This window comes from Triturus cristatus, chromosome 4_2, assembly GCF_964204655.1.
Source record: "Triturus cristatus chromosome 4_2, aTriCri1.1, whole genome shotgun sequence".
Classification (NCBI taxonomy): domain Eukaryota; kingdom Metazoa; phylum Chordata; class Amphibia; order Caudata; family Salamandridae; genus Triturus; species Triturus cristatus.
The window spans coordinates 311034651-311060369 of NC_140586.1; the positions used below are offsets into that span (position 1 = coordinate 311034651).

General features: G+C 45.3%; 1 protein-coding gene across 1 annotated transcript in view; it reads left to right on the forward strand.

Annotated features, from left to right (window-relative positions):
- TADA1 (transcriptional adaptor 1) overlaps positions 1–11352 on the forward strand; it is a 206714-nt gene extending 195362 nt beyond the window's left edge. Inside the window, exon 8 of the mRNA XM_085601639.1 lies at positions 10856–11352. Within this exon, the coding sequence (XP_085457765.1) occupies positions 10856–11008 (153 nt within the window). The 3' untranslated portion in view covers positions 11009–11352. The remainder of the gene's footprint in view (positions 1–10855) is intronic.
- Positions 11353–25719: the final 14367 nt, after the last annotated feature.

Here is a 25719-nt window from a genome sequence, read left to right on the forward strand (position 1 = left end):
AGTGGCTCTGTGAGTGTCTGTGTGGGCCTGTGAGTGGGTGTGTCTGGGTGGTCTGTGAGTGGGTGTGTAAGTGCCTGTGTGGGTCTGAGTGGGTGTGTGAATGCCTACATGGTTAAGTGAGTGGGTCTGTAAGTGGTTGTATCAATTCCTGCATAGGTCTGGGAGTGTGTCCGTGAGTGGGTGTGTGACTGCCTGTATTAGTGGATGTGTGAGTGACTGTGGATTTGTGTGTGGATTTTTGAGGGGGTGTGAGGTCCTGTGTGGGTCTGCCACTAGGTGTGTGTGTGTGTGTCTGGGGGTCGGTGAGTGGGTATGTGAGTCTGAGTGGGTGTGTGAATACCTACATGGGTCTGTGAGTGGGTGTGTTGGTGCCAGTGTAGGTCTGGGAGTTTGTGTGGGTCTGTGAATGGGTGTGTGAGTGTATGGGTGAGTATGTCAATGTCTGTGTGAGTGCCTCTGCGGATCTTTGAGTGGGTGTGAGTGTCTTTGTGGGTCTGTGAGTCGGTGTGTGAGTTACTGTATGGATCTGTCACTGGGTGTGAGAGGGTTTAAGTGGGTGTGTGAATGCCTGTGTAGGTCTGTGAGAGGGCGCATGACTGACTGGGCGTGTCTGTAAATGGTTTCGGGGGTACTTGTTTGGGTGTATGAGTAGGTCTGAGAGTATTTTTTCCCCAAGTGAGTAAAGATTTGCAGATCCGTCACAGATTTTAATGGGGCCTGTGTTGAGCCTCGTGACAACTCTGCAGATTCCTGATGTATGGAGCAAAAACTATATAACTCATTTTTGTACTCAACATAGGTTCCTCTCACGCTCGTCTAACATACCCATGCTGACCCCTTTAATCATTTTGCAGGTATGTTTTTAAACACTGGGACTGGTGCCGTGTGGCTTCGCAGATCCTCCACGGGGGATCCGCGGAGGGTCTACGACCCTAGATATACAAATTTGTTTATCCTTTAATAACTTCACAACTACTGAATGGATTTACTCCAAATCACGAAAGGGCTCTTTCTATGCCAACAGCTACCTCTCTGCCAAATTTGGTGTAATTCTGTCAAGTAGTTCGGACAGTAGTATTTTTCAAAATCCCTATGAGAAATTGCATTGGAATCGCAACTTTTTTGATAACCCTCCCCCCTTTTTTCTTGGCTCTCGCTTGACGAATAACCCCGAAAGTTTCCATGCAGACCAGAGTAGACATACCCTGCCACTCTTTTGGGAAATGTTTGTGAAGATTATTCAAGTGGCGCCAAAGTTGGGGTGGGGGCATGGCCAAGCTGCCGACCAATATGGCCGTGTAGCTCTGGAGCTCCGCCGAACTCCCTGAGGTACTGGCAGTTTGGGTGGCATCAGTCGTGGTAAATGTAGCAGCGGAGCGGTGTTCCGGGCCCTAACATGTGGGAGGGGTGAGGGCGTTGAGAAACTAACCTGCGGGCACAGGAAGCCGCCGCAAGCGCTGGTGTCAACCCCTGGCCTGAGAAGGCGGGAGAATGTGTGGTTCCATAGTCGGCTGTTAAGGCCTGCCATTCAGCACCTTCATGCGCCGACGGCCACGTTGGGAGCGAGTGAGCATGGGCGAGCTTGCTGCAAGACCCTGAGAACCAGAGCGGATGTTTCACCCTGGGAAGAAATGCGGGAGCGCAGCATTGAGCCTGATGCTTCACAGAGGTAAGGCAGACGAGCAACCTCCCCGGAGGCCCCATGGTGACAGGGTCCACGGGTGAGCCTGGAGACCGGCCGTGCTGGTGCGGCTTGACTCAGCGCTCCCACTCCCCACAATTCCTCTCTCCTACCCGGCGCCATGCAGGCAGGAGATACCATCCGCGTATTACCTCCATTTTCATATAGGGTTGCCCATGGTGGGCGCGAAGAGGCTAAATAGATATTGGGCCCCGGCTGGGTCTCTCATCAGACTCCCCTGCCCAGCGCAACGCACAGCGCGGTGAAGCGGAGAAGTAGCCGTCCCCTCAAGGGGGGGGGGGGGATGGGGGGTGTAGTACCCTCATAATTGCCAGCCATAAGTAGAGATCACACGCAGCAGTCATTTGTGGTGCACCCACCCATGAGAGGGCAGTCCTCCTGGCCATCCGGAGTCCACGTTCCAGAACACCTGCTAGACGACGGCACGGAGGGTGCCACCTGCACAACATAAGCCCACAAACGGACTGTCGATCCAGCGTGGCTGGCCCTGCGTTGTCTGCAGCTCCAGGGCCTGCGTGTAGCTGTGCAGGACATCGGACATGGCCCACGGAGACCCCAAGCAACGTAAGCTGACTTTTGATAAGGCAGGCAGAGGGGTAGAAGCACCAGGCCCGGAAATGGCAGAAGGTGGAGGTGTACTCGCAGCCCCTGCAGTCATCAACAATGTAACAAAGGAATGTCTCTAGAGATCTTTTATCTAATAAAGTTTTTTAAATTTTATTCAGATTTTTAAGTATTGAACTATTGTCCTGAAGAAGGTGACGATCCACCTTAGCACCGAAACGCAGCGTCGACAGTTCCTCATGTATTCATTGTACACATTGTTTTCTTTAAAAAAAAATATGATGAATATATGATTTTAATGTTTTTTAACTTTGTAAGTATTAATTGTATAAAACATGTTTTTTAAATAAAATGCTAATTGATAGTACATTCCTTTGAATTTATGTTTATTTGGAAATGTATGATTCTGTGTATGATTTTGTAAATTTAGCAACCTGGTAAAATGCGTCTTACTATATTTTAGTGTATGGCCTTGTTTAATCAAACTAATCAATCTACTTAGAGGATTTAATCTAATTGTACAAGTACCATTACACAGGTCCATCCTTCGCATTCCCCAGCAGTAGCGACCACTGAGGATAGGATCCACCCCTTTGCTAACATCACTATGATGTCCTGGAATATTCAAGGGCTGAACAACACACGTAAAAGTAAGCAAGTAGTACATTATTTACAGCGGCATCAGGTGGACATTGCCTTTCTTCAAGAAACGCACCTATCCCCCAACACACCTCCTAATTTTGCCGCAAACTGGGGCCCCTCACATGTACTTTGCGGACTATAGCGCTACTAGTACATAAACGGGTCCCGTTTAGGGCAGTGGCGGTACATGTTGACACAGCAGGGCGATACTCATTAGTCAATTGTTGCCTAATAGGATTCTCTGTTCTACTGGTAAATGTACATGCCCCTAACATTGACGACTTGGATAACTACCTGGAGCTCCTGTTGCAAATAGATCGCATGGAAGTGGACCATGTATGCATGGTGTTGATCTCAATATTCTACTTGATCCTCTACTAGACTACACAGCCACAACACCTGATGCGATACTAGGGCTAGGTGTGCATTGACTGATCTTAGGGACATATATCGTCTGTCTGACGCCTGGCGACATCATTACCCTGCACAGGCAGCGTACACCCACTATTCTGCCCCACAGAACACGTGGACCCGACTGGACAATTGGCTTCTTGCACCCAATATGCTCCCATGGCTTCATTCGATAAAGCACCTACTGCACACATTGTCTGATCACGCCCCAGTACTGCTGCAGTTGCGAATTCCACGGGCAGGGGGGTTGGAGAGACAATGGCTATTTACAATCATCGCCCTCCGGGATGCGCTGTTTAATGCAGAGCTTCTCAAGGCAGTCACAGAGTATTTTTAAGTCAACGTGGGCACGGTCAAAACTAAAGCCACGTTGTGGGAAGCCTTTAAGGCATACATCAAGGGGATATGCATCTCAAAAAGTGCAGGAATCCTTAGAGACCTACGTTGTACACTGTTGCAGCTGAAGGAACAGCTGTTAGCATTAAATCAAGATCATGCGATGCTGCAGCACCCATCTAGCTTACAACGTCGGGCTACACTAATGAATGAATTTCATGAAGCGGCAGAGAGCGAATCACATCACCTGAGGAAATATGCGGTCGTGAGGCGATACGGGGAGGGTGAAAGACCAGGCCACACACTGGCAAGGCTACTGCAGCAAAACCGAGGTCAGACATATATCTTGGTCCTTCAAAGCCCCAACGGTACACACATATCGGACACCGTGGGCATACAGAGAGTGGTTCTAGACTACTATACAGACTTGTACACGTTCAGAGTGCTTGAAGACTCTAAGGATAATAACAACTATCTGAATGAAATAGCCTTGGTATGGCTAGACACAGCCCACCGAGACTTTTTGACAGAACCATTTAGCAAAGAAGTCGTCACCCAAGCAATAGAGGCGATGGACGGCACAAAAGCGCCTTGATGGGTTTACAGGCAGTTTTTAGGTCTCACCTACGCAGCGCGCATGCGCTGCGTAGGAGACCTTTAGCTGCCGTTCAGCTCTTTTTCGAGGCATATACTCATGCTTGTGGCGGTATCCACCTTGCAGGAGCGTGCCACAAGCACGAGTATGTACTCCGAAAAAGAGCAGACTGTGCACGCACACACGTACGCACCACTCCCGGGCTAGCAAACACATGCGCCCGCCTCTTTCCTCGCCCACTCACTCGCTCCGCCCTCTCCGTCTCCTTTTTGCCTCTCCATTAACGCACCAGTCCCATCCCCCAATCCCTGTCTCCACGTTCTCTCTCCTCTCAAGTAAATTTTTCTTTCTCTTCCCATAGTTTCACTTCCCCTCTCCATTTCTGACCCCATCACCTCTCGGGCCCTCTCTAAATCTGCCCTCCGAAGCTCTCACTCTTTCTATCCACCCTCTTCCTCTCTGTCTCTCCCCACACGCCTCTCTCTCCTGCCTTCCTGCCGTTATGTTTCTCACCCGACTCTTCTGTCTTCCTTATTTCCATATTCACCTCACTCTGTGTGCCGCGCTCTCTCCCGCCTTCTTCTCCTGCCTTCATCTGTCTCCCGCTCTCTCTCCATCCCTCTCTCTCTTCCGTCTTCATTTGCTTTTCTCTCTCGCTTTCTTTCTCTCTACCTCTATTTATTTATTTCTCTTTCTCCAGCTCTCTCCTGCGTCTTCATCTCCGTGTCTTTTTCCTGCTTCCATGACCATAATTTGGTTTATTTATTTTTATTTAGACTTTATTGCAACAAACCCTAAGAGTAAAAAGGTAGTAAACACTCCCTGCAAAACTCGGGACAGATAAGTCTTTGCCCAATGCTGAGTTTTGGAGAAGTTAGGTAAGCCAATGCTTGTTCTATTGATGACTTAAATCTGGGTTGAGAGAGTTTTTTGTTAGGAGCACGATCTGAGTTATCAATATGTATTCGCTGGGTGATATAATTTTGTTCTGAAGCTATATTGAGAACTGACATTTGGTGCAGTCTCAACTGGAAGTCATTGTGGTTGCTTACATTCTATTCAAATGTGTCCCTTTCGTGAGTATTCAAGTGAATACAGGACTCCTCGTTTATGCTCTGTGCAGCTGATGATACTTTTTTTTTTAATAAGACTATTGGTGCAGTCCAGCTTGGTTTCACTGCAGTCGCATATAAATAGCGATTTACAAATGAAGTAGTTGTTGCTTACATAACCTCTCCAAAACTCAGCATTGGGCAAAGACTTATCTGTCCTGAGTTTTTACTCCGTCTCCTTTTTGCCTCTCCATTAATGCGCCAGTCCCATCCCCCAATCCCTGTCTCCACGTTCTCTCTCCTCTCAAGCAAATCTTTCTTTCTCTTCCCATAGTTTCACTTCCCCTCCCCATTTCTGACCCAATCACCTCTCGGGCCCTCTCTCTAAATCTGCCCTCCGAAACTCTCACTCTTTCTGTCCACCCTCTTCCTCTCTCTCTCTCTCTCCCCACACGCCTTTCGCTCCTTCCTTCCTGCCGTCTGTTTCTCACCCCGACCCTTCTGTCTTCCTTCTTTCCATATTCACCTCACTCTGTGTACCGCGCTCTCTCCCGCCTTCTTCTCCTGCCATCATCTCTCTTCCGCTCTCTCTCTCCATCCCTCTCTCTCTTCCGTCTTCATGTCCTTTTCTCTCTCGCTTTCTTCGCTCTACCTCTATTTATTTATTTCTCTTTCTCCAGCTCTCTCCTCCGTCTTCATCTCCGTGTCTTTTTCCCGCTTCCATGACCGTAATTTGTTTTATTTATTTTTATTTAGACTTTATTGCAACAAACCCTAAACTTGTCTACAATAATATATACACTTTAAGAGAAGCGCCAAATAAACGGGAACCTGCAGTAAAATGCTCTCATGGAGCCTTAATAAACAATGTCACATCAGACTGAGAAAAACTGGCTGTTCCCTGCCGGGCTTTCCATCGCCCCCCCTCCCCCCCCCCCCCCCAGCCTTGGCATGTGATAAACAATGTCCCATCAGACTGAGAAAAAAACTGCCTCTTACCTACTAGGCTTTCCATCGCGTCCCCCCCTCAGCCTCGGCGTCGTTGGTGGTATTCAGACAATACATACTGGGGCAGTAAGACCGCTGATCCACTCACATCTCTCCGCTTTTAAAGTGCCTCGTCTTAAACTGGCAGCCAAGATAGCTCAGTGGGCTGCGCGCCCCATCCAGATATGCACTTCTAACCTGCAGGTGAACTTTACATCAAAGTATGGCTGACTCTGCAGGTCATGCTTCCAACATCGACACAATGTACAGTTTTATGAACACAACCCTTTCAAAATAGGCATTAAAAATCAATACACACTGAAAGAATGCATTCATTAAATGCATATTTCCATTTTAAGGGAAAAGAGTAAAAAAAAAATTAACCCCATACAAGCTTTCACAAGCACTTTAAGAATGCAAAACTCTTATGACTGCGCCACAGCCTTGTTATTAAAGCTAGTTTAAAAAAAAATAATCTTACCCTTCAAGCATTATTCTAAAATCTTTGTGTGGCAATTTCTTTAAAAAATATATAGTTTATAGAAAAGGCTTTAATTTAATAAAATACAATTTTGATTTCTGAACATAGCCAAATACAAGACTGTGAAACATGAAACAAGCATTGGCATAGCCAATAGGTCTCGCTTTTGGGACCTTATAAGTGTTTAGTTATCCAGCAAGATATACTTGGTGCAACAACATCAACTGTTGCATGGCGAAACACTTATAAGGTCCCAAAGGCGAGACCTATTTGCTATGCCAATGCTTGTTATAAAACCTACAAGCAACTGCTCTAATCTGGGATGATACAAAAAAAAGCTTTCTGAACAATCTACTCCTTGTGCCAGTTTTGTCTGTTTAAATAGAGCTTCCAGCATACTTGATACCCTCTTACAACCCCTTTTTTCAAGCAACAGCCTTTTAGTAATCTGCAGACCTTCAAAGCAGAGACAGGTGTTATTTATTTATTTTCTTTACTCCGTTATTAATTTCAAAATGAAAACCATGTCCCAGTTCGAGGTGACATAGTAATCTGCAAACGTGAAATGTAAAATATAGGTTTTAAAAATACAACCACAAGTCTGTATAATAACGCCAAAAGAAAGGCACTGGTCTTTAGTTGACTCAAAATGTTATTTTTGCAGTGCAACTATGAGCTGTAGAATGACGCCTCCAACCATCCAGGGATGATTTTGACTTCTTCTGACCCTTTAGGGACGTGTGCATTACCCTAGGAATTCAAAGAGCACACACTGGTACCAACAACATTCAGAACAAGCATTGACAAACCCAATAATTCTTACCTATGAGAGAGATATTGGGTTTCTCAATGTTACTTTTTTTAGGTCTCTGCTAGACAGTGCATGCGCTGTCTCCAAGAGGCATGTTGTGTATACTTTGTGGACTCCAGCCCGCCCATGGGCTTCCCATTTGCTGGCTCCATCAGCGCTCTCCTATTCTTTATCACCATTTGTCCATGGGATATATGGGTCATGCCTCTTCCTTGGTTTAGCCCTTCCCAAGAGCATGGACCAATTACTACTATCCATCTACAGCTCCCAATTTAGGAACTGTCATAGGAACTACTTTTTTCTTTCTTGAAGATCAGTTCACACAAGCGCTCGTGTTTTCACTCACCCAGAGCTGTGTTTCTGTAAGCAGGCCTGTACATCTTGTTCTTATCTCATAACATCTGCTGTGCATTCAGAGACCGAGATCAACTGTCACTCTTTTTTTCCGACGGCACCTCTTTACTTTTCTTTCTCTGACTTCAAAGTGAGAGGATCTGCCGGGCGAACGTTTTCTGCTTATCATGTGCCGTCTGAGACCGCTTTTATATTTGTACAGTCTTATCCTGTTATCTTCCCATACAATTTACATTTTATAATTTTTATGATATACTGGTGTGTGGCTGCATGTTTCCAGTTTGGTTTGTCCAGAATGCTATTGTTTTTGATTTTGTTTTCTTGTCTTGCTTGACAATTGCAGGTTTTCTGAGTGAACACTTTACAAATTTGCGGAATAGTTCACAACGTCATTTAGATTATAAAATTGCATTAGTGGGAGGTCGAGCACAAATGGTACTTAAATGTTCTTGGTTAATCTTGGTTTTAGTCTGCAATTCTGTTCATTTGCTTACTGTGACTAACCACTGCCTCCTTCATTTAAATTGACATAATTTTCTCTTTCTCTTAAAAAGAGTATCCCTTTGGACAGACTTAAACAAAAAAACAGGCGTTCCTTCACAAAGACAAAGCGGGACCCAGAACTTTGGGCAAAAGGGGAATGTGATTGCTGGGAATTATTGCAGGGGGAAATGTGGGCGTGCCATCTGACCACTAGAAGATGCTTTGTAGTCCCTCTACCCCTGCACCCCAGAAGAGAACATAAAGAAGAATGCCAGGCAAACAGTTTGTGAGTTCTGCGTGTGTGTGTGTGCGTGTGTGTGCGTGCGTGCGTGCGTGCGTGCATGCATGCACCAGGCTCAGAGCGTGCTATGAAAACACTACGGACTGGAACGTCCGATACAAAAGTTACATATATCTCCCACACAACAAACACTTACAGAGTCTAAGTAGTATGAGGATTTAAAAAAAGAAAAGCAATCTTTAATGTAAGACAAAATATCTAAAGGACCAAACATTTTTGCCTTCTGAGTGATTGTAATTGTGAGAAAATGATTTTCACTTCTTTCAAATCAGTTGGTGGTGTTTGTGGAGGAGATTGGACAAACTACATGAAATATGGCAGCCAGAGAATTTTCTGACACAATAATATTTATATTTTCTATTTGCCAATGTTTGTTCCACCCCATTTATTAAATAACTGTATCAGCTGTTTCAAAATGGATATTTCCTACGTAGTCAACATTTTCCCTTATTTTTAGGAGGTTCCTAATGTGTTTAGGTACGGTAATACGGGTTCGAATTTCCTTTTTTTGTTAACATTTGGTTGCTGAGTGTGAAATAATGTTGCAGTTTGGTTACACATATTGCTCGATTGTTAAACGTAACACAAATAGGCATTTTTCAGCTAACCTGTAGGTGCATGGCCTTAACTTATTCTCAGTATGTACAGATTAACATATACAAAGCCAATATAGCTCTTGCGTCGCTGAGACCAGTTGGCTGTGCCAATACGCATTGTAATTTTGCCATGTTGTACTGCATCGCAGCTGCACGGCTGATAGTAAAAAACAAAACACTATGATTCTGTTAACGTTGTCGTCCATAGTTTTACTTTTTTAATGTTTCAACCATGCTTCATAGCAGCCGTGCTACTGCACACCATCACTATGTATTGGCTTTGCCAGTGCTTGTTTGTCTCAGTTACTGTCTGTATACATTTCGGACACGGCGGTATACTTGTGTATGTTTTGGCTTATTCGATTCCTCTGCTGCCACACCATAACCTTTGCCCAGTATATAGTCCCAGCCAGGAGCCACCCCCACAGTCCCAGAAGTATACCCCAAGCCTGTTTCTTGTCTTACCAACTTTGCCATTGTTTCATGTTACACGTTCATATTCCATCGTGCGTAAATGTTTCATTTTGTTTCTGCGTCCTCATGATTTCAATAGGTGTTATTTTGTCACTTACAACAGAAACCCATTTTGCAACAAAAACTAGTTTGAAGGCGCTTACTTTTCAGCCATTAATTCCAATCTCACTATTGCCAAATTTACATTAAACTTGAAAGTTAGCCTTTTCTTTTAGGCATTATCTCTAAATGCTTCTGTTTGCCGTGTGTGTCCATTAAGATTTACTATGATAGCTCGCTTTGTAGCACTCCTGTTATACGCTTTATGTGCAGTGCACAAAAACAACCCCTTGTAGAGACTTCTGATGCAGCTCTCCCAAGAAATCAGTTTTTTGTGCCAACCAATGGTATTTCTCATCTTTGGCACAAATGCTATATTTAAGTCTTCATCTTAATCAAAAGTCTTCTGAACATTCCTGCCTGTCTTCACAGTATAATACTTCACATCTGCAGGTTTAGTTAACAAGACCTCCTTGAAGCCATCTTTCATTGTAGCTTTCCTCATCATTTCGTCTACTTCAGTGGTTTCATGCTCCTTGACCCCTCACCAGTTCAACTGATGGAATGGATAACAAACACTTGTAGTATGTTCTACCGTTTTGTTTTTTGGAGGGGGGTGTTTTTATGTGACTGTTTTGGTGCCCTTCTGTACTAGTTGAGGCATTTTCATTGTGTTACCACCACTCTAGCTTGGAAGATGCATTTCCAAAGATCACTGTTTTAGAATGGTCTTTAGAAATTCACCACTCGCAATGGTACCTTACTGCTCCTGAAACATTTGTTTAGCTGAACCTTGACATTTTTATTAGTTGTTTTGAGAGGTAAGGACTTATCAGTTCTCACTAACCTGCTGTGGCACTGCATCATTTGTGAATAACGTGAAGAATATGAAAGAAATTACAGGTCAATTTAATTTAAGAGAACCGTCAGCGAAACCACTTGTAAGGTGGGAAGCTCCTATCTGAATATCTGGGAAGCTATTTCAGCTTGTAACCCTTGTTTTTTTCTATTTTCCTTCCCACCTTAGGTAAATCGTGAGGTTATTCCTTCACACACAGTTTACGCCCTGAACATTGAGAGGATGCTTGCCAAGCTGTGGCACCCAGGCCATGGAGAGTTACAGCAGGATGAGGTTCACCGCCAGCGCCTGGCTTTGAAAGATGGGCTCCTATTGTGCTGAGTGGCTGAGATCGGCCCCACAACACTGCAGACTATGTCACACTATACAACAAATAACCAACTCTAAGAGTGTGGCTGATAAATCTGAACATTTCCAGACCAATGCGTAAAGCGTTCAATAGCCTTTTTTCCTATGGAAACTTGACCTATATATTTGGTTCTTCAAGCTAGAAAGCAAGAACATTGTTTTCCTCCAACGTCTTGTATTTAATCTGGTGGACCAAACAATGGAGGGGGAGTTGGCAGCATTTCGTTAGCCATGTGAAGAAATGCAAAGCCTTCCCAAAAGTCAGAGGTAACTGATTGTGTCATTTTCTTCAAAATAAAATTCTTTGTCACAATAGACTTCAAATCTGATTTCCTTAATGAAATGCATCACTCTGTACCATAAAATGATCACTATCCTTTGATGAACATCTTTTCACTTCAGCTTGCTACAGAGACGCTTCAACCAGTACAGGGCCTTATTCTACGTGCTCCTATTTTTGCTTATTCTTTGGGTGGGAATGAATATTATTTTTTGTTATCAATATTATTTGGAGAGTGGGAATGAGTCACCAAAGTATTTAAATTTGTGCGAGTCTCCACTATGGCTCACAAACTTTGTACCAGAAAATTGTTTAAGGGTTACTGCTATTTTTAACACCTGGACTGATTCATCCCTTTGGCTGCCCCAGGGGGAGTGGGTACCATACCCTTTAGGAAGAACGTGAAAGTTATGTCAGCAGACAACACTGCACAAGGCTATGCCACCCGACAAAAGCGATCCCTGGTGTGTAGTCTTTATGGCCCTTCGGAAAGCCTTGTGTGTGTTATTCATGGTTTATACTACACATCAGAGCACTGACCTACTAATGCAGACTTATATTAATTCACAAAGTTATAGCTATGTTATCCACCTTAACTGGCTTTTACAATTGTTGGCCCTGCTCATGCTAAAAATGCTCCATAAACCTTAAATGATTAAACAAAAAGATAAATTAAGACATGCAGATCATGTACTAGTCTGTCCTCCTACACAAGCTCTCTGTCCCTAATAACAGGATAAGCGAGCAATAGCAACATGAACATGCAAAGTTGTACTCTAGCAGAGAGAGTTCTCCAAAACAAGAGCTCCCGCAACACATGTCAGCATGGAAGTTATGGCAAATCACAGTCCTGCAGTGGGAGCCGCCTTCAGCAGGTAGGTGAGAAGGCACCCACCAGGAGAGAGGGTGAGCATAGTCCATCAGCAAGACTTTGAGAGCGCTTCTCTTATGCATTATGGGATCTTCATAAATGTTCCTAAATGCTGAATGCTTCCACTTGTGTACAAAATCTTGGTACAATGTAGCAAAAATACACTTTTCCAGTTATAAGTAAATACTTGGATAAAGGCAATGTTTTCTTTCTATGTTTAATTAAACAAGTTCTGTAAAATGAAGAAAAAAAACTAGAAAATCAAAAAATGGATTTAAAAATGTTCAGACAGTATTGCTGCTTAAACCCTTTTTAATTCCTCTATTAAAAAGAGAAAATCGAAATAAATTGCCATCTCACAGAGATACAACTGTACAAAGTCCGCTCAGCAACTTCACAGTGGCCAAACTGAGAAGTGAGCCAGTTAGTCCCTCAGTCCACTTTTCTCCTTTATGAAAGATTTGTGAACAAAACTGAGTGCCCTTTATTTGTTCATGCTAGGTATTTTTATTACATTTTTTCATTTAACGTTTTATATCTCTTACCATTGTACCAAGTATTATTTTGACAAATAGTCCTTGTATTTCACACAGTTTTTCACTCATAGTTTCTGCCTTTTTCAAGACTATGTTTTCGGACAGCAATATATGGTGGTGCTACCCAGAATAAAGCTGGAAAGGGGTTTCCTCTGTATGGAGTTGAGGATATCTGTACATTTGAACTGACATGGTGAAGAGAGACAATTCCTTTGCCTCTGAAAAGTACACTCGGGTTGCAAGGTGGCAGGTGTGAGTCACTATGACTACTTGACTCATGTAATCCGTCAAAGACTTTGGAAGGCACAGGTAGAGAAGAACTCACAATCTCTAACAGGTAGGTAGTACTCCGGTTTAACTGACAGCGAGGGAGCATTGCTGTGGAAGGGCTATTCTAAGTCGGCTTGGGAAAGGCTATGAGCGCATTCTATGGCAGTATATTGCACTGATCTTTGGTGGTCGAACCGTGATGAGTATAACTGTCTCAGACAATGCTTTTTAAGGTCCTTACTAAATTTAAGAAGTATACCATCGACAGTTGCCCTTAGAGCAAGGTTGAACATTATAGGAAGTCACCAGTCCTGGTTGAAACGTATAACATCTCTGGTTGAATGCAAGAGTATCCCTTTACAGAATTGGCTGCGTACGAAGCAATGAAGCATTGTATGTGTGAATGGGAAGGTGGTTGGCATGATAAGGGATCTCTTGTTTTTAAACAGCTGTGGGCAGCACCAGAAGACCTAAGCAATAAGGTATTGTATTTTCCTAAAGGAAGGAGCAAGGGGTGGGAGCCTCGAGTGAGCCTTGCCTGCCGATGGATTGACTCCCGCCAAACGAGAGATAGGCTTTGAGAAATATTAGGAAGGGCTGTGCTACCTAAAATTTTGCTTAGGAAGGTTCTCAGTTGCTGCTGTATTGGACAATTTGGTAGCCAACCAGAGTGAGTACCATGTATGCCCCGGTCGACGGAGAATCGGCGAAAGTGATACTTATCCTTTCTCTGTCCTTTATATAGTAGGCTAGATAGAGCATGGTTGTGGCCTTCCAATAATTTGCACAAGTGGGACAGTCATGCTTCTTAGTAACTCAAGGGAGCCAACTGTGATACAGCACTGAAGTAGGCATGTCCCCAGAGGTTACATGTGAATAAGGTAAAGGTTGTGAGGGATTATCCAGGTCTTGAAATGTATTTTCTTCCTTTGTTTTCATTTTTTATGATTAGTGGTGTCTGCCTATTTTAATTTTTGATTAGTGGTGTCTGCCTATTTTAATTTTTGTGCTGCACTACCTGTTCATATTAGTGCTTGATTTTGTCGTTTATGTATTTTAATAGTTTTTTAAGTAATCAATACAGATAATGTTGTTGATTATTCAATCTTCATCGACTGGTCGTAATATTCTTATTCGAGTAACATTTATTTTGATGTATAATTCTTTGCAGATTTCTAACCTTTAGAATATTCTGAAATGCAAGATAGATTCCAGTGAAGTTTTCCAGCAATCCTCCAGTGTGGGGGTGACTGGTGCTCTGTGGCTACCGAGTGACTCCATACTGCTCAGGAAGTGAGAGAACAGAGCCTCATATAAGACCAACCTTGCGCACAGGCAGCTGATTCTTTCTGCACTCTTGTATGTGGATCCAGAGCTCCGCTCCCAACTTTGTTGTCTCAGATGACTAAAATCTTTCAACAAGAGTGTGCTAGGGACAATGTAACATCCAAAAATGAAATGATTGGTACTGTTCTGAGACTGCAGGAAGCATATGGTGGTCACAGACCCGCATAACATGTTTTTGGTGCTTGTACTCTGGTCACAAGTTGTGCAATAGGTGTGCCCAGATGGCATTCTGGGAACAGAAGGCAAAGCTCTATGTTGCCGAACATAAAAAGACGTTGCTGCCAAAGCACAAATCCCATTCCAAGTCACGTGGCCGATTGCCATCTAGAGTTGAGTCCGGATGTGTAGAACTTGTGTTTCTTCGAAGAAGTCTTTTGAGTCGCGAGCTAAAGTGACTCCTCCTCTTGGTGATAATGTGCATGGGCATCAGCTCTATTGTTAAATTGTTTTCTTGCTGCCGTCTGTTTCGGACGATTTCGGACTTCTTTCGGTTCGTAATTCACCCTTACCGGTATTATCGAGCACGTTCCCATCTTTGCTTTTCGGAATCTGGAAAACTATTGCAAGTCGAATACATGCGCTCCAACCACGGCCTTCAGGGCCTCGCGCTTCCGGACCTCTCTTTCTATCCGGCTTCACCTTAGAATGCTCTGCTAATGGAACGGACGCCATTCCATTTCAGCCCACGGACTGACCTACGTCAGGTCTGCAACCTGTGCTTGTCTCCCGATCACAGGGAAGAAGACTGCAAGGTCTACTGATCGTTTCGGTGCAAGAAAACTTTCTGGAAATGAAAGGTACATCACCGGGAGATGCAACGTCAAGAGGTCGAGAAATACCCAACTTCTTTGGTCAACATGATGTTGAGGAGGAGGCAGTCCACAAGGGTTCTGCGGCCGTGGAGCAGGCTTTTTCCATAGAAGACTCCAAATCCGACTTACAGATCGACCTCCAGATGCAGGACCTTCCATCGGATCAGGGTGGTATGAGTACTGCCTTCCCCATCCTGCCACCAAAAAAGTCTTTGGTTCTAACCAAACATAAAGCTTCCGGGCCACCACTGCCAGCAGGCCATGGTCAGCACTAAACATCTGCTATGAATGCTCCACCTTTGGGCTCAGCACCCACAGCATGGCCTAAGCCATCGACTTCCGCACCAAGCCATCTTCGGCTCCGACCACTTCGGCTCCGAAACTGAAGCCCATCTTGGCATTGAAAAATTCAAGACAGGCATCTGAATCAGCTCCCGGTACTCTGGTAGAACCAATCCTGCAGACAATGCAGTACTCGCTCAATCCACACCAGAAATGTATACAGCCTCAAACTAGCTGCATCTTAGCCAAGACTGTGGTGGCGGCACCTCCTCCTGCAAAGTGCCAACTTCCCTTTGGAGAAGCAATAGTCTGCCAGTACCTGTTAAAAAGAGAAAAACGGACAAGGCTACAAGTCCTTGCTCCCTTCTCAACCTGCTTCTCCACCCTTCATTCCCCCACCTCCACCCTCTCCACCTCATGCTCCGGGTAATCACCTAGATATCATTCTGCAAGGGTCCCCACATTCCCTTACAGGTGGGCGGGTGTCGGATGATTCTTACGATGCACCACAGCCCACGGATCCCTTGCCAGATTATGACATTGATCCCCAGGGGGACCCTACCAAACCATTGCCTCCTGATGACACCACTTCATATCAGGAACTCATCGGCAGGGCCGCAACATACCAGCAGGTTCTGCTCCATAAAGAGCCTATATAGGAAGATTTCCTCTTTGAAACCCTATTGAGTATTCATAGTGCTACCCAATATCTCCTTATGATAAAAGGCATGATGCACCACACTTATGACATCTTTAAAGACCCTGTGCTAGCACGCATTGTCACTCCCAGGGTCAACAGGAAATACAAAGCCGCATCCTCAGACCCTATTTACATCTGAGGGCAACTTCCACCTGATTCATTAGTTGTCTCTAATGCACGTAAGAGGGCTAAGTCACAAATCAAAGCTGACACTCTACCTTCTGATCACGAGTCAAAGCTAATTGATGCCTCAGGGAAACGAGTAGCTGCGCAGTCTGCCAATTACTGGCGGATCACAAATACAAAAGGCCTCTTAGCCAGGTATGATCACGCCTACTGGGACAAAATGGAGGAAGTCCTCTAGTACCTCCCAGAATAACAGAAAAAGAGGACAAGAACTCGTACAGGAGGGTAAACCCATTTCCAGTAACTCTTTAAGGTGTGCCCTGAGCTCGGCAGATACAGCTGCCATGGGTATTAATACCAGTGTGTTGTTACTCAGACATGCTTGGCTGCATATATTTGGCTTCGAATCAGAAGTCCAGCAAACACTTATGAACGTCCCCTTTGACAAGGAACACCTGTTTGGTACACAAATTGACCAAGCATTGGAAAAGATGAAGAAAGACACTGAGGTTGCTAAGTCCATGGGTGCACTACAAACACCCACTTCCGGTGGCTCCTTTCGCCACTCTTTATATAGGGCAGTCTCAAAAGCAGCATCTTCTGATGCCCTATCTTCATCATACCGTGCACAAAGTCACACCTCCCCTTCATGAGGCTATTACAGGGGCATGTATAAGGGTAACGACTCCAACGGTGATTGTAGAGGTGCTTCTTCATGTGGTGCTACACCCACCACCAAGCAGTGACTCCCTTCTCGTTGCCCCCGTCCATTTCACACGTGTTGGGTCGATTACAACAGTTTCTCCCCACCTGGCGAACCATAACATCAGATTAGTGGGTGCTAGACATTATCCAACGTGGTTATTGTCTACAGCTTATCACCACACCTCCAAACATTCCACCTCACACACCCAAACTCTGGAACATTAAACACTGCTTAAACATAAAGTTCGAGTTCTCTTGCTATAAGGAGCCACATAGCTCTGCCCTCTTCAACATCAAGGTTCAGGAGTATACTCCCAGTTCTTCTTCTCCCCAAAAAAGATGGCTCGCTACTGCCCATTTTGGGTATCGGGCCTTTAAATCATTACATCCTCTTGGCGTATTTCCATATTGTCACCCTCCAAGATGTGATCCCCTTCTTTAGCAAGGCAACTGTATGTCCGCAGTAGACTTAAAGGACACCTACTTTCCCATCCCAATCCATCCAGCACAGCGCAAATAACTCTGGTGTGCCATAGCTGACAAACATCATCAGTTCAAAGTCCTCCCATTCGGGGTGACTACTGCACTCCTGGTGTTCACCAAATGCTTAGCAGTGGTTGTAGCACATCTACGCGGACAAAACATACATGTCATCCTGTATCTGGACAAGTGGCTTTTCAAAGCCAGTACCCTTCCTCTGTGTCAACAACGCACTCAGGTCACTATAGATCTGCTCCATCAACTGAGATTTACCATCAGTGTACAAAAATCCCATCTTCAATCTTTACAAATTCAGCCTTTCTGGGGGCTATTCTCAACACACACAGTTAGGATTAGCCTATCCCAATGCAGCAAGTATTCAAACTTTCCAGACACTGCTACCACAATTTCAAGCCGATCAACACCTGACAGAACAGTTATGTGTCTGCTGGGTATGATGGCCTCATGCATCACCATAATGCCACATGCACAATTAGACATGCATCCGCTGCAAGAATGTCTAGCATGACAGTGATCTTAGCCACAGGGTCAGTTAGAGGATTTAGTGTTGACAGAAAGCCACACTCATCACTCTGCAGTGGTGGAACACACAAAACCTGTTAAGAGGGTGGCCATTCCAATACCCTGTTCCCCAAATCATTCTCACAGCGGACGCATCCCTCACAGGATGGAGTGCTCACCTACAGTATATCACAGTTCAGGGTCTCTGGGACACCAAACGCCAGGGTCTCCACATCAGCTACCTCAAGCTTCAAGCTGTTAACCTAGCAACGAAAGCATTCCTACCTCACCTAATAGGCAAGGTGGTCTTAGTCCGGACTGACAGTATGACAGCCATGAACTGTGTACAAAAGCAGGGGGGGATACACTCTACAGTTATCACGCCTATCTCAGACCTTTTGGTGGTGGCCTATACATCACAACACCCACCTGTTAGCGGAACACTTCCAGGAAGTAGACAATGACTTTGCCGACCTCAGGTGGATGCGGCAACAAGTCTACGAGTGGGAACTGCTCCCCCAAGTCCTCCTCCCCTTCTTTCTCAAGTGGGGCTTTCCACAAATAAACCTGTTCGCAACCTCAGACAATTCAAAATGCCCACACCCGCTATCCAAGGTCAATGCTGTATGGATAAACTGGTCAGGTATATTTGCTACACTTTTCCGCCTCTCCCTCCACTTCCGTTTCTAGTTTGGAAGCTCAAGCAAACATCTCTCACCCTCCTTCTGGTAGCTCCCACTTGGGCTCGTTGACCCTGGTTCACCACACTACTCGAACTCTCCGTAGTTCCCCACAAGAAGCTTCACTTCAACCCGGACCTTCTCACTCTGAACCATGGAGAAATCAGGCATCCAAGTCCAAGGGAACTCAACCTTGCGATTTGGCTCCTGCGGTCATAGAATTCGGTTTATTCAGTCTCCCACCTGAATGTATGACCATTCTCAAAGAACTTCTTTGCCGTACAAATCGAGCATGCTAAGCAGCTAAATTGAAAAGGTTTGTCGTTTACTGCCGTAAAAAAGCACATTGATCCATTTAATGCAACTGTGCAAAACATTGTTTGCTACTTTCTCCATTTACAACTCTCTGGCCTTGCCTTCAGTTTAATATGCTTACATCTAGCTGCAGTGGCTGCTTATCTCCAAAACAGGCAATACTTATCTTTGTGTGAGGTGCCAGCTATCTAGGCTTTTTACTGAATGCCTTAAAAAAGAAATTCCAGATGCACCCACATGGAATCTCAATATTGTTTTCACCAGACTTATGGGTCCACCATTTGAAGCATTACATAATTGTTGCCTCCAATTTCCATATTGGAAGGTCGTTTTTTGATTGCCATTATAATTCATATTTTGTAATAATCAGTATTTGTAAAGCGCAAATATATAACCCCTTAAGGTCGGGAAGATTAAGCTATTGCCCAGAGTCGAATGATGCTGAGCTGATCAGCAGCCGCGCCGGGGATTGAACTGTGAGCTCCGCGCTCCGGAGTCAGCCACTCCGGCCACTGATGTGGGAGACAAAATATATCTATATCCATATATATTCATATGTATGCACTATAACAATATTATGCTTAGGTATGTCACACTGCAACAAGTTGCCTGGAGTTCCAAAGGGCTTCCAAATCTGACCTTGTCTGGACAAGCTAATTCAGCTATACAGAATCACCTTAGAGGTCACTTTGCTTGTTCTGACTCCATGTTAGTTTGCTTATCTGGTTGTGCATTCTGCTCATAGTGGGTCTGAAGTATAATTGGCACAGTGTCGAGCCTACTGTCCATATTTAGTTGTTTATAATTGGCAAGGTGCAGATCTTGCATATCCCTGTTAGCCATATTTGGCACAGTGTCTAATTCTAGTTCCGCTGACATTGCATTACTAAATGTATATAGAAACCAGTCACTCAGGGAAGAATCAGTCTGAGAGCACTAGTTGGTGACCCTACTTCTTCCTTGCTGATCAGCAAGCATGCATGGGTATCAATAAATACATTTCAGGGGGGAGGAGCCAAGATGGCGACCGGGACGGCAGCGTAGGCTCCCGGCTCCGTGAACCTCCGCATCCCGCACAGATATCCTGCATGAGATCCTTAGCCTGCGCTATATGCCCGTGTTGGTGAATGAGAGCGGCAACCGATCGTGTGACTCCGAAGTTTCTGGCGGCGGTATCGCCGGAGAAATGTCCATTTGAAGTTTGCGGCCTGTGCAACCCTGGAACCGGGACCTCGAGTGGATAACATGGCCGGGCGCCAGTTCAACAACAGCGGCCTTTGGTGACTGGGTGGAGTCGGACTAACCGGAGCGGTGCGAATATCGGCCACATTTCGCAGTGGTCGTTTCTACCACTAAGCGTGGCGGAACGAGTGCATGCCCGAGGCGGCTGATCCAAGATTCCCCGGTGATTGCCTCAGCCTTCGCCGGTGAGCTGCCCGGCCGCCGCCCGTAACTCGCCCTGATTCTTGCGGCCTGCTCCCGGATTTTCGCGGGCGCAGGTCCATGGTGGGGATGACTGTTGCCCGTGACCACACACCGGATATATTTTTTGCCTGCCCCCGAAACCCTGATTCCAGTGACATGGAACCTCAGGCGCTTGTCCCTGAGTCCTGGTCCCAATCTGGGTTGGACCTACCCGGCGGCCATCTTGACAGGACGAAGTCTACCATCCTGTACACTGGGTCGCAGCACGATTGGAAGTGTGCGACTATGAGGAGCGTAGCGGAGCGAGCGCCGAGAGCTGTGCTGGGGTATGGTGATCTTCTCGAGGCTCTCGGTGCCCTTCATTCCACCTTGGTTCACGGCGCCTGGGTATTGGGGAGTAAGCTTGATGGGGTGGCATCAGCGTCGGAACAGTTGCTGCCTGCCTGTCCCTAGGTACACGGGGACTTCCTACACTGCACACAGGAAGACAGTGTCGTGGCCGCCCCTGTGGATAGTGACCAGCTGGAAACTCCGGACAGTATGCTAACGTGTGATCGGCTGGCTGTGGGTCTGGTCTGTTCCGGAGGTCTTGGACCTGAGTGGGGGGTGGTGGCCTTGTCCCGTACGCGGCCTCCGGCGACCCAGGCAATATTCAAGCAACGGTCGCCTGCTCTGGCTGATTTCGCCTTCTTGGACCTTGTGTGCAGTGCAGATCCTGGGGCAGCACTGGGAAAGACGACTCTCCATACTGCTGACTGTGTTGGTATTCAGAGACTTCCACCCTACCTGTGTGTGTCGCTTCCTGTTCTTTTTTGGACGCTTCTCTTCTTTGTAACATTGGACATGGCACTGGGTCGATGGGTATGCTTGGGTAGATTCGCAAAGAGTGGCCAAGGATAAGGCTGATCCTTCAGAGGTGGTCATCTAATAGGCGGGCGGGCTCAGGGGTTGCGTGCTCTCACGGCATAACTGTCAGTGTAATAGGCGCATAATGCTCCCCATTCTTCTTTGACATGGTCGATTCTGTGTTGTTTATTGTTAGCTTTGGGGGGAAACATGTTGTGCGGGAGGGAGAAGCCGGGGGCATGTTTTGAAGGCCCTCCTCCAGTTTATTAATATTCTCTCTACCCCCCCGTCTGGTGGGGTTTCTTTTCTTACTCGTTTTTCTCTGTTTCTTCTATATTTCGGGTCTGGTTCCGGGGCGACAGGCACACTGCTGGGGGGGGGGGGCCGTACTCATCTGCAGAGGTGCAGGGTGGGGGGTTGGGGGAGGGGATCCTTTAGTCTTTAACCCTTTTTTTCCATGGCCTCCTTTTTCTTCTCTTATTCTTCTTTGTCTTTCTTTTCTGGGATCAGCATGGTAGAACTCCTTCGTTGTTAATCGCTGCGTTTTCATGTGTGCCACAATTTCCGTGGTGTTTTCTGGGTTTTAGGCCAGGGGACTGCAGGCGCAAATGGCCGTGATATTCCTCCACATCCTGAACTTCCTGTTTCAGCGCCATTGACTAGATAAATTGCTGTTTATTGTTGACGTTTATTATTCTGCCTGCCATTTCTTGCTGCTGGGAAACTGTTTGGCACCTGATCCTTCCATCTTCCCTTATTATAAAATGAAAACCTTTTGTATCCTGGTCTCCTACTTGGGCTGTTCAGTGGCCGAGAGTATACTAGCATGGAGATTCTGCTCCCCGAGGTGCTGCCTGTGATAAATATTGATTTCTGTTAATCTGACTGCTTAGCGGCCGGCCCCGGGGGTTGTAGGCCCATACTTGTTATTGGTTGAAATGTCAATAAAGGTTTTTCAAAAAAATAAATAAATAAATAAATACATTTCATTCTGTTTCTGAGCAAACTGCTGAGTTTCTTTCATTTGTTCCTGGGAGGCTTCAAATTATTTCCCTAACAACCGCGCCACCCCTCTCACCTTGCCATTACTTCACTTGTAGTGTTCGTGAGCTGCAGGCACTAATCTTAGAAGAACCTTTCTTCTGACTGCACAATGCTAGGGTGGTCCTTAGCATCAACCCAAAATTCCTTACAAAGGTTATTTCCCCGTTACACTTTAACCAATCAGTCTGGTTACCTGTTTTCTTTCCTGAATCAGAATCACTTGCAGACAGAACCTAAGATTTCGTTAAAACCAAACGTCTTTTTTGTTGCTTTTCCGCCTCCCTTACAAAGTACAGCTCATTTCCAATTCATCCATTTTAGATGGATAATTAAATGCATTCAGGCATGCTATGTCAAAGCTAAAAGGAATTTACCTACACCCTCTAGATTACACTCTACTTGTAAAATATGGGTGTTTATGGCTTTCCAGCTAGATGGTCTACTCCACACACTTTCACTAAGCATTATTGTATGGATGTTCTAGCACGCTAACATGCTAATATGGGTCATGCAGTACTACGTACACTTTTCCAAACAACTGCATCACCCACAAGTTAGTCGCCGCTTTTGGGGGGCACTATTTTACATTCTATGCAAAGCATGTGTATCTACAGCCACACATGCCTCGAATGGATTATGTTACCCTGTAAGCATCAGTTCTTTGCATGTGCTGCTGAAGATTCATATGCGCCGCTCTCCTCCCCAGACACCTGTGGCCGTTGAAGTTCCTTTTACTTTTTCATATGCATGCACATCTCTTTACTGATACTTACCCTCCATTCTCACCTGCCTGTGGGAAAACAATTTAACAATGGAGTCCATGCGCACTATCACCAAAAGGAGGAGTCACTTTACTTTGTGACTCAAAACACTTCTTCAAAGGAAAACAACTTGAACACATCCTGACCCAACACTAGATGTCAGGAGTATGCAAAGCATGTGAGTCTACTGCACTACATGCCAAGAACAGATGTTTACAGGGTAAGTTATATAATAATTTGTGGTCGAAGACTTCCACTAAGTCCCAAGTCAAAGCCATGGTATTACCACAAAAAACCCAAGCAGAATTCAATCCACTCTTGCCACTCAAAGTCTGTCTAAATGGCCCTGGCATCAAGCTAAAGATCTCACTCCTTCACGGTCACCTGAATTTGACACTGTCCTGCAATGTATCCCAGCACACCCTGAATTCCACGAGCTGCTGTCATCCCCACAGCAGATGGCATCTTTCAAATCTTCAGTGTGCTTTCAGCTCCCTCTGGCATGCCTTGTTTTGCACCAAGAAGTCATAGGGGCCCACAGGTGGATTTCCACCAATAGGGCAGCCCTCTCTGGACCTTTTACTGTGGCCATACTGCACCAATTTAGACTTACACTCTCTCATTAAGGTCCACGCTGCTCCTATCCATGGAGCGCCAATGTCAACTCTGCCGGCACTGGTCCAAGATTGACTTTCAATGCAAGTCTTCGATCCCAAACAGTGGCCTAGCTGTTCCGGACCAACAAAGGAAAGTGTCTCTTTTACATTGGTGGCATGAAGGGCAGCTGAAACAAAGGTGAATTTGCTAACTGAAATTCTTTAATCAAGACAATTTTCATTTGAGCCACTATTGCTATTTAGTGATGCTCTACCTGATACTCTAATGATGACATTTACTAAGCCTTGCTCTAACCTCTGTTAACCTGTGCGATAGAGAACGGCCCCTTGTGGTCCAGATTTCCTGACATAATATCCTACGCTGGAAAGCCAGGTCGGCCAACCATCAACAAGTAAGGTAAATTCGAATTCTTTTCCAAACAATCCTATGGACTAATAGTAAAAAAAAAATCTAACTTTTAGAGAGAAAATATTATTTTTGGCTAGTTTGCCCATAGATCCCTCAATGCAGGATGACTTTTGAGTAGGGTACATCCATGCTTTGCGGGAAGTTGCTGGCCATCCTAGAAATCCCTAGGACCTCTTTGACCCAAATATTGCAAGGTGGCAAGGACACAGCCAAGTATGTTTTTGTGTGCTGGCGTGGATGCTACAGACAGCAAAGGCCGAGCTATTGATACCAGCGTAATGATCAACCAGTTTTTTGGGAGATGTGCAAGTATCCCTCATGGGTATGCCTTTCTTTTGGGCCCAGGTTGTTTGGAGAAAGTAATGAGTTAAGCACATTAATGCCATAGCACAATCTTCAGAGTGAGCTCCAGCTAAGCGGTTCTCCCAGGAGTACAGAAAATTAGGGAGCTACTCTAGGGGTTACCTTAAAGGCTCCTCCAGCCCTCCCAATCTGCATAGTAGCCAACCCAGTCCTTTGGGGGAGGAGGACATGGCAGCCGGGGCAGTTTGCAACACATATGTAGGAGTAATTCAATTCCTCTTCCCCTTTTCCGCAGCTACCAAGCCAGTTTAATTCCCCCACTCAGCATATACCTAACCAATAGAAGGCAGGATACATAATTTCCTCATCTGCAGGAGATCTAACACATCGGGCAGGTGGGTCTTGCAGCTTATTCAAAAGGGCTATGCCCTGCCTTTCATTTCCTTTCCTCTCCAACTTTCTCACACACTAGAATGACTTTTAGAGGAAAGGGAGTCTGAGATATTTCAAGATCCGTCCTGGGTCTCGGTGAAGATGACTCTGAGACTTCGTGGTCTTCTGTCCTTGTGCATCCTCATTCTGAACGCCAGGTGGCATATGAGATCCCTGCAGTGTACCCTTGGATTCCAGCGGGCCCAGCACCAATGCAACCTCCCCAATGCCATTCAGACTTTGCAGGTGATGGTCAGGATTGAGATGTTGGATGACAACCCCCAGCCTGACCTGCATCACACAACTCTCTTTTCCCACCCGGCTGTGACCAATGCATCAGTGCTGGATTGAGGGCATTCTGAGAGAGATGGAGAGGGGGGCCTCTGATCTCCAGAGGAGAGCTCACTCAACACTAGTCTTCTGGCTCTTTAGGTGATCCGTTTGCCCCTGAAAGCATTCCTGCCATTATCTTCAAGCCTAATGCTCATAGAGCCAGATACAATGGTTTCAACAAAATCATTTGACTAAGGGCACTATGACAAGGCTTCCATTGTGTTAGTGAGAGTGTGGTCTGTGAGGATGTATGAACATGTGTGTGTATGAATGGGATATATGTTCATGGGTGACTGAGAGCCTGTGTCACAAGTACTTGTGGCACATGCCATACCTTTCGCCAAATGTGGCAGTGTTATATGTATATCATACATACAACCATATTTTTTTTTTTTAATGGGAGGAATTTAAAGTGCAGAAACATATTCTGCAAATATGTTCCTTGTATTTTCCTGCACTTAAAATTTCTCCCATCTAATCAAATGGCTGTATTTTTAGTTATAAATATGGCGCTGTGTCTACCAGCCACTCTGAATCAGATGCCTGCTGTTTGTAAATGTGGCACTTTGAAATGGGAGAAAATTAAAA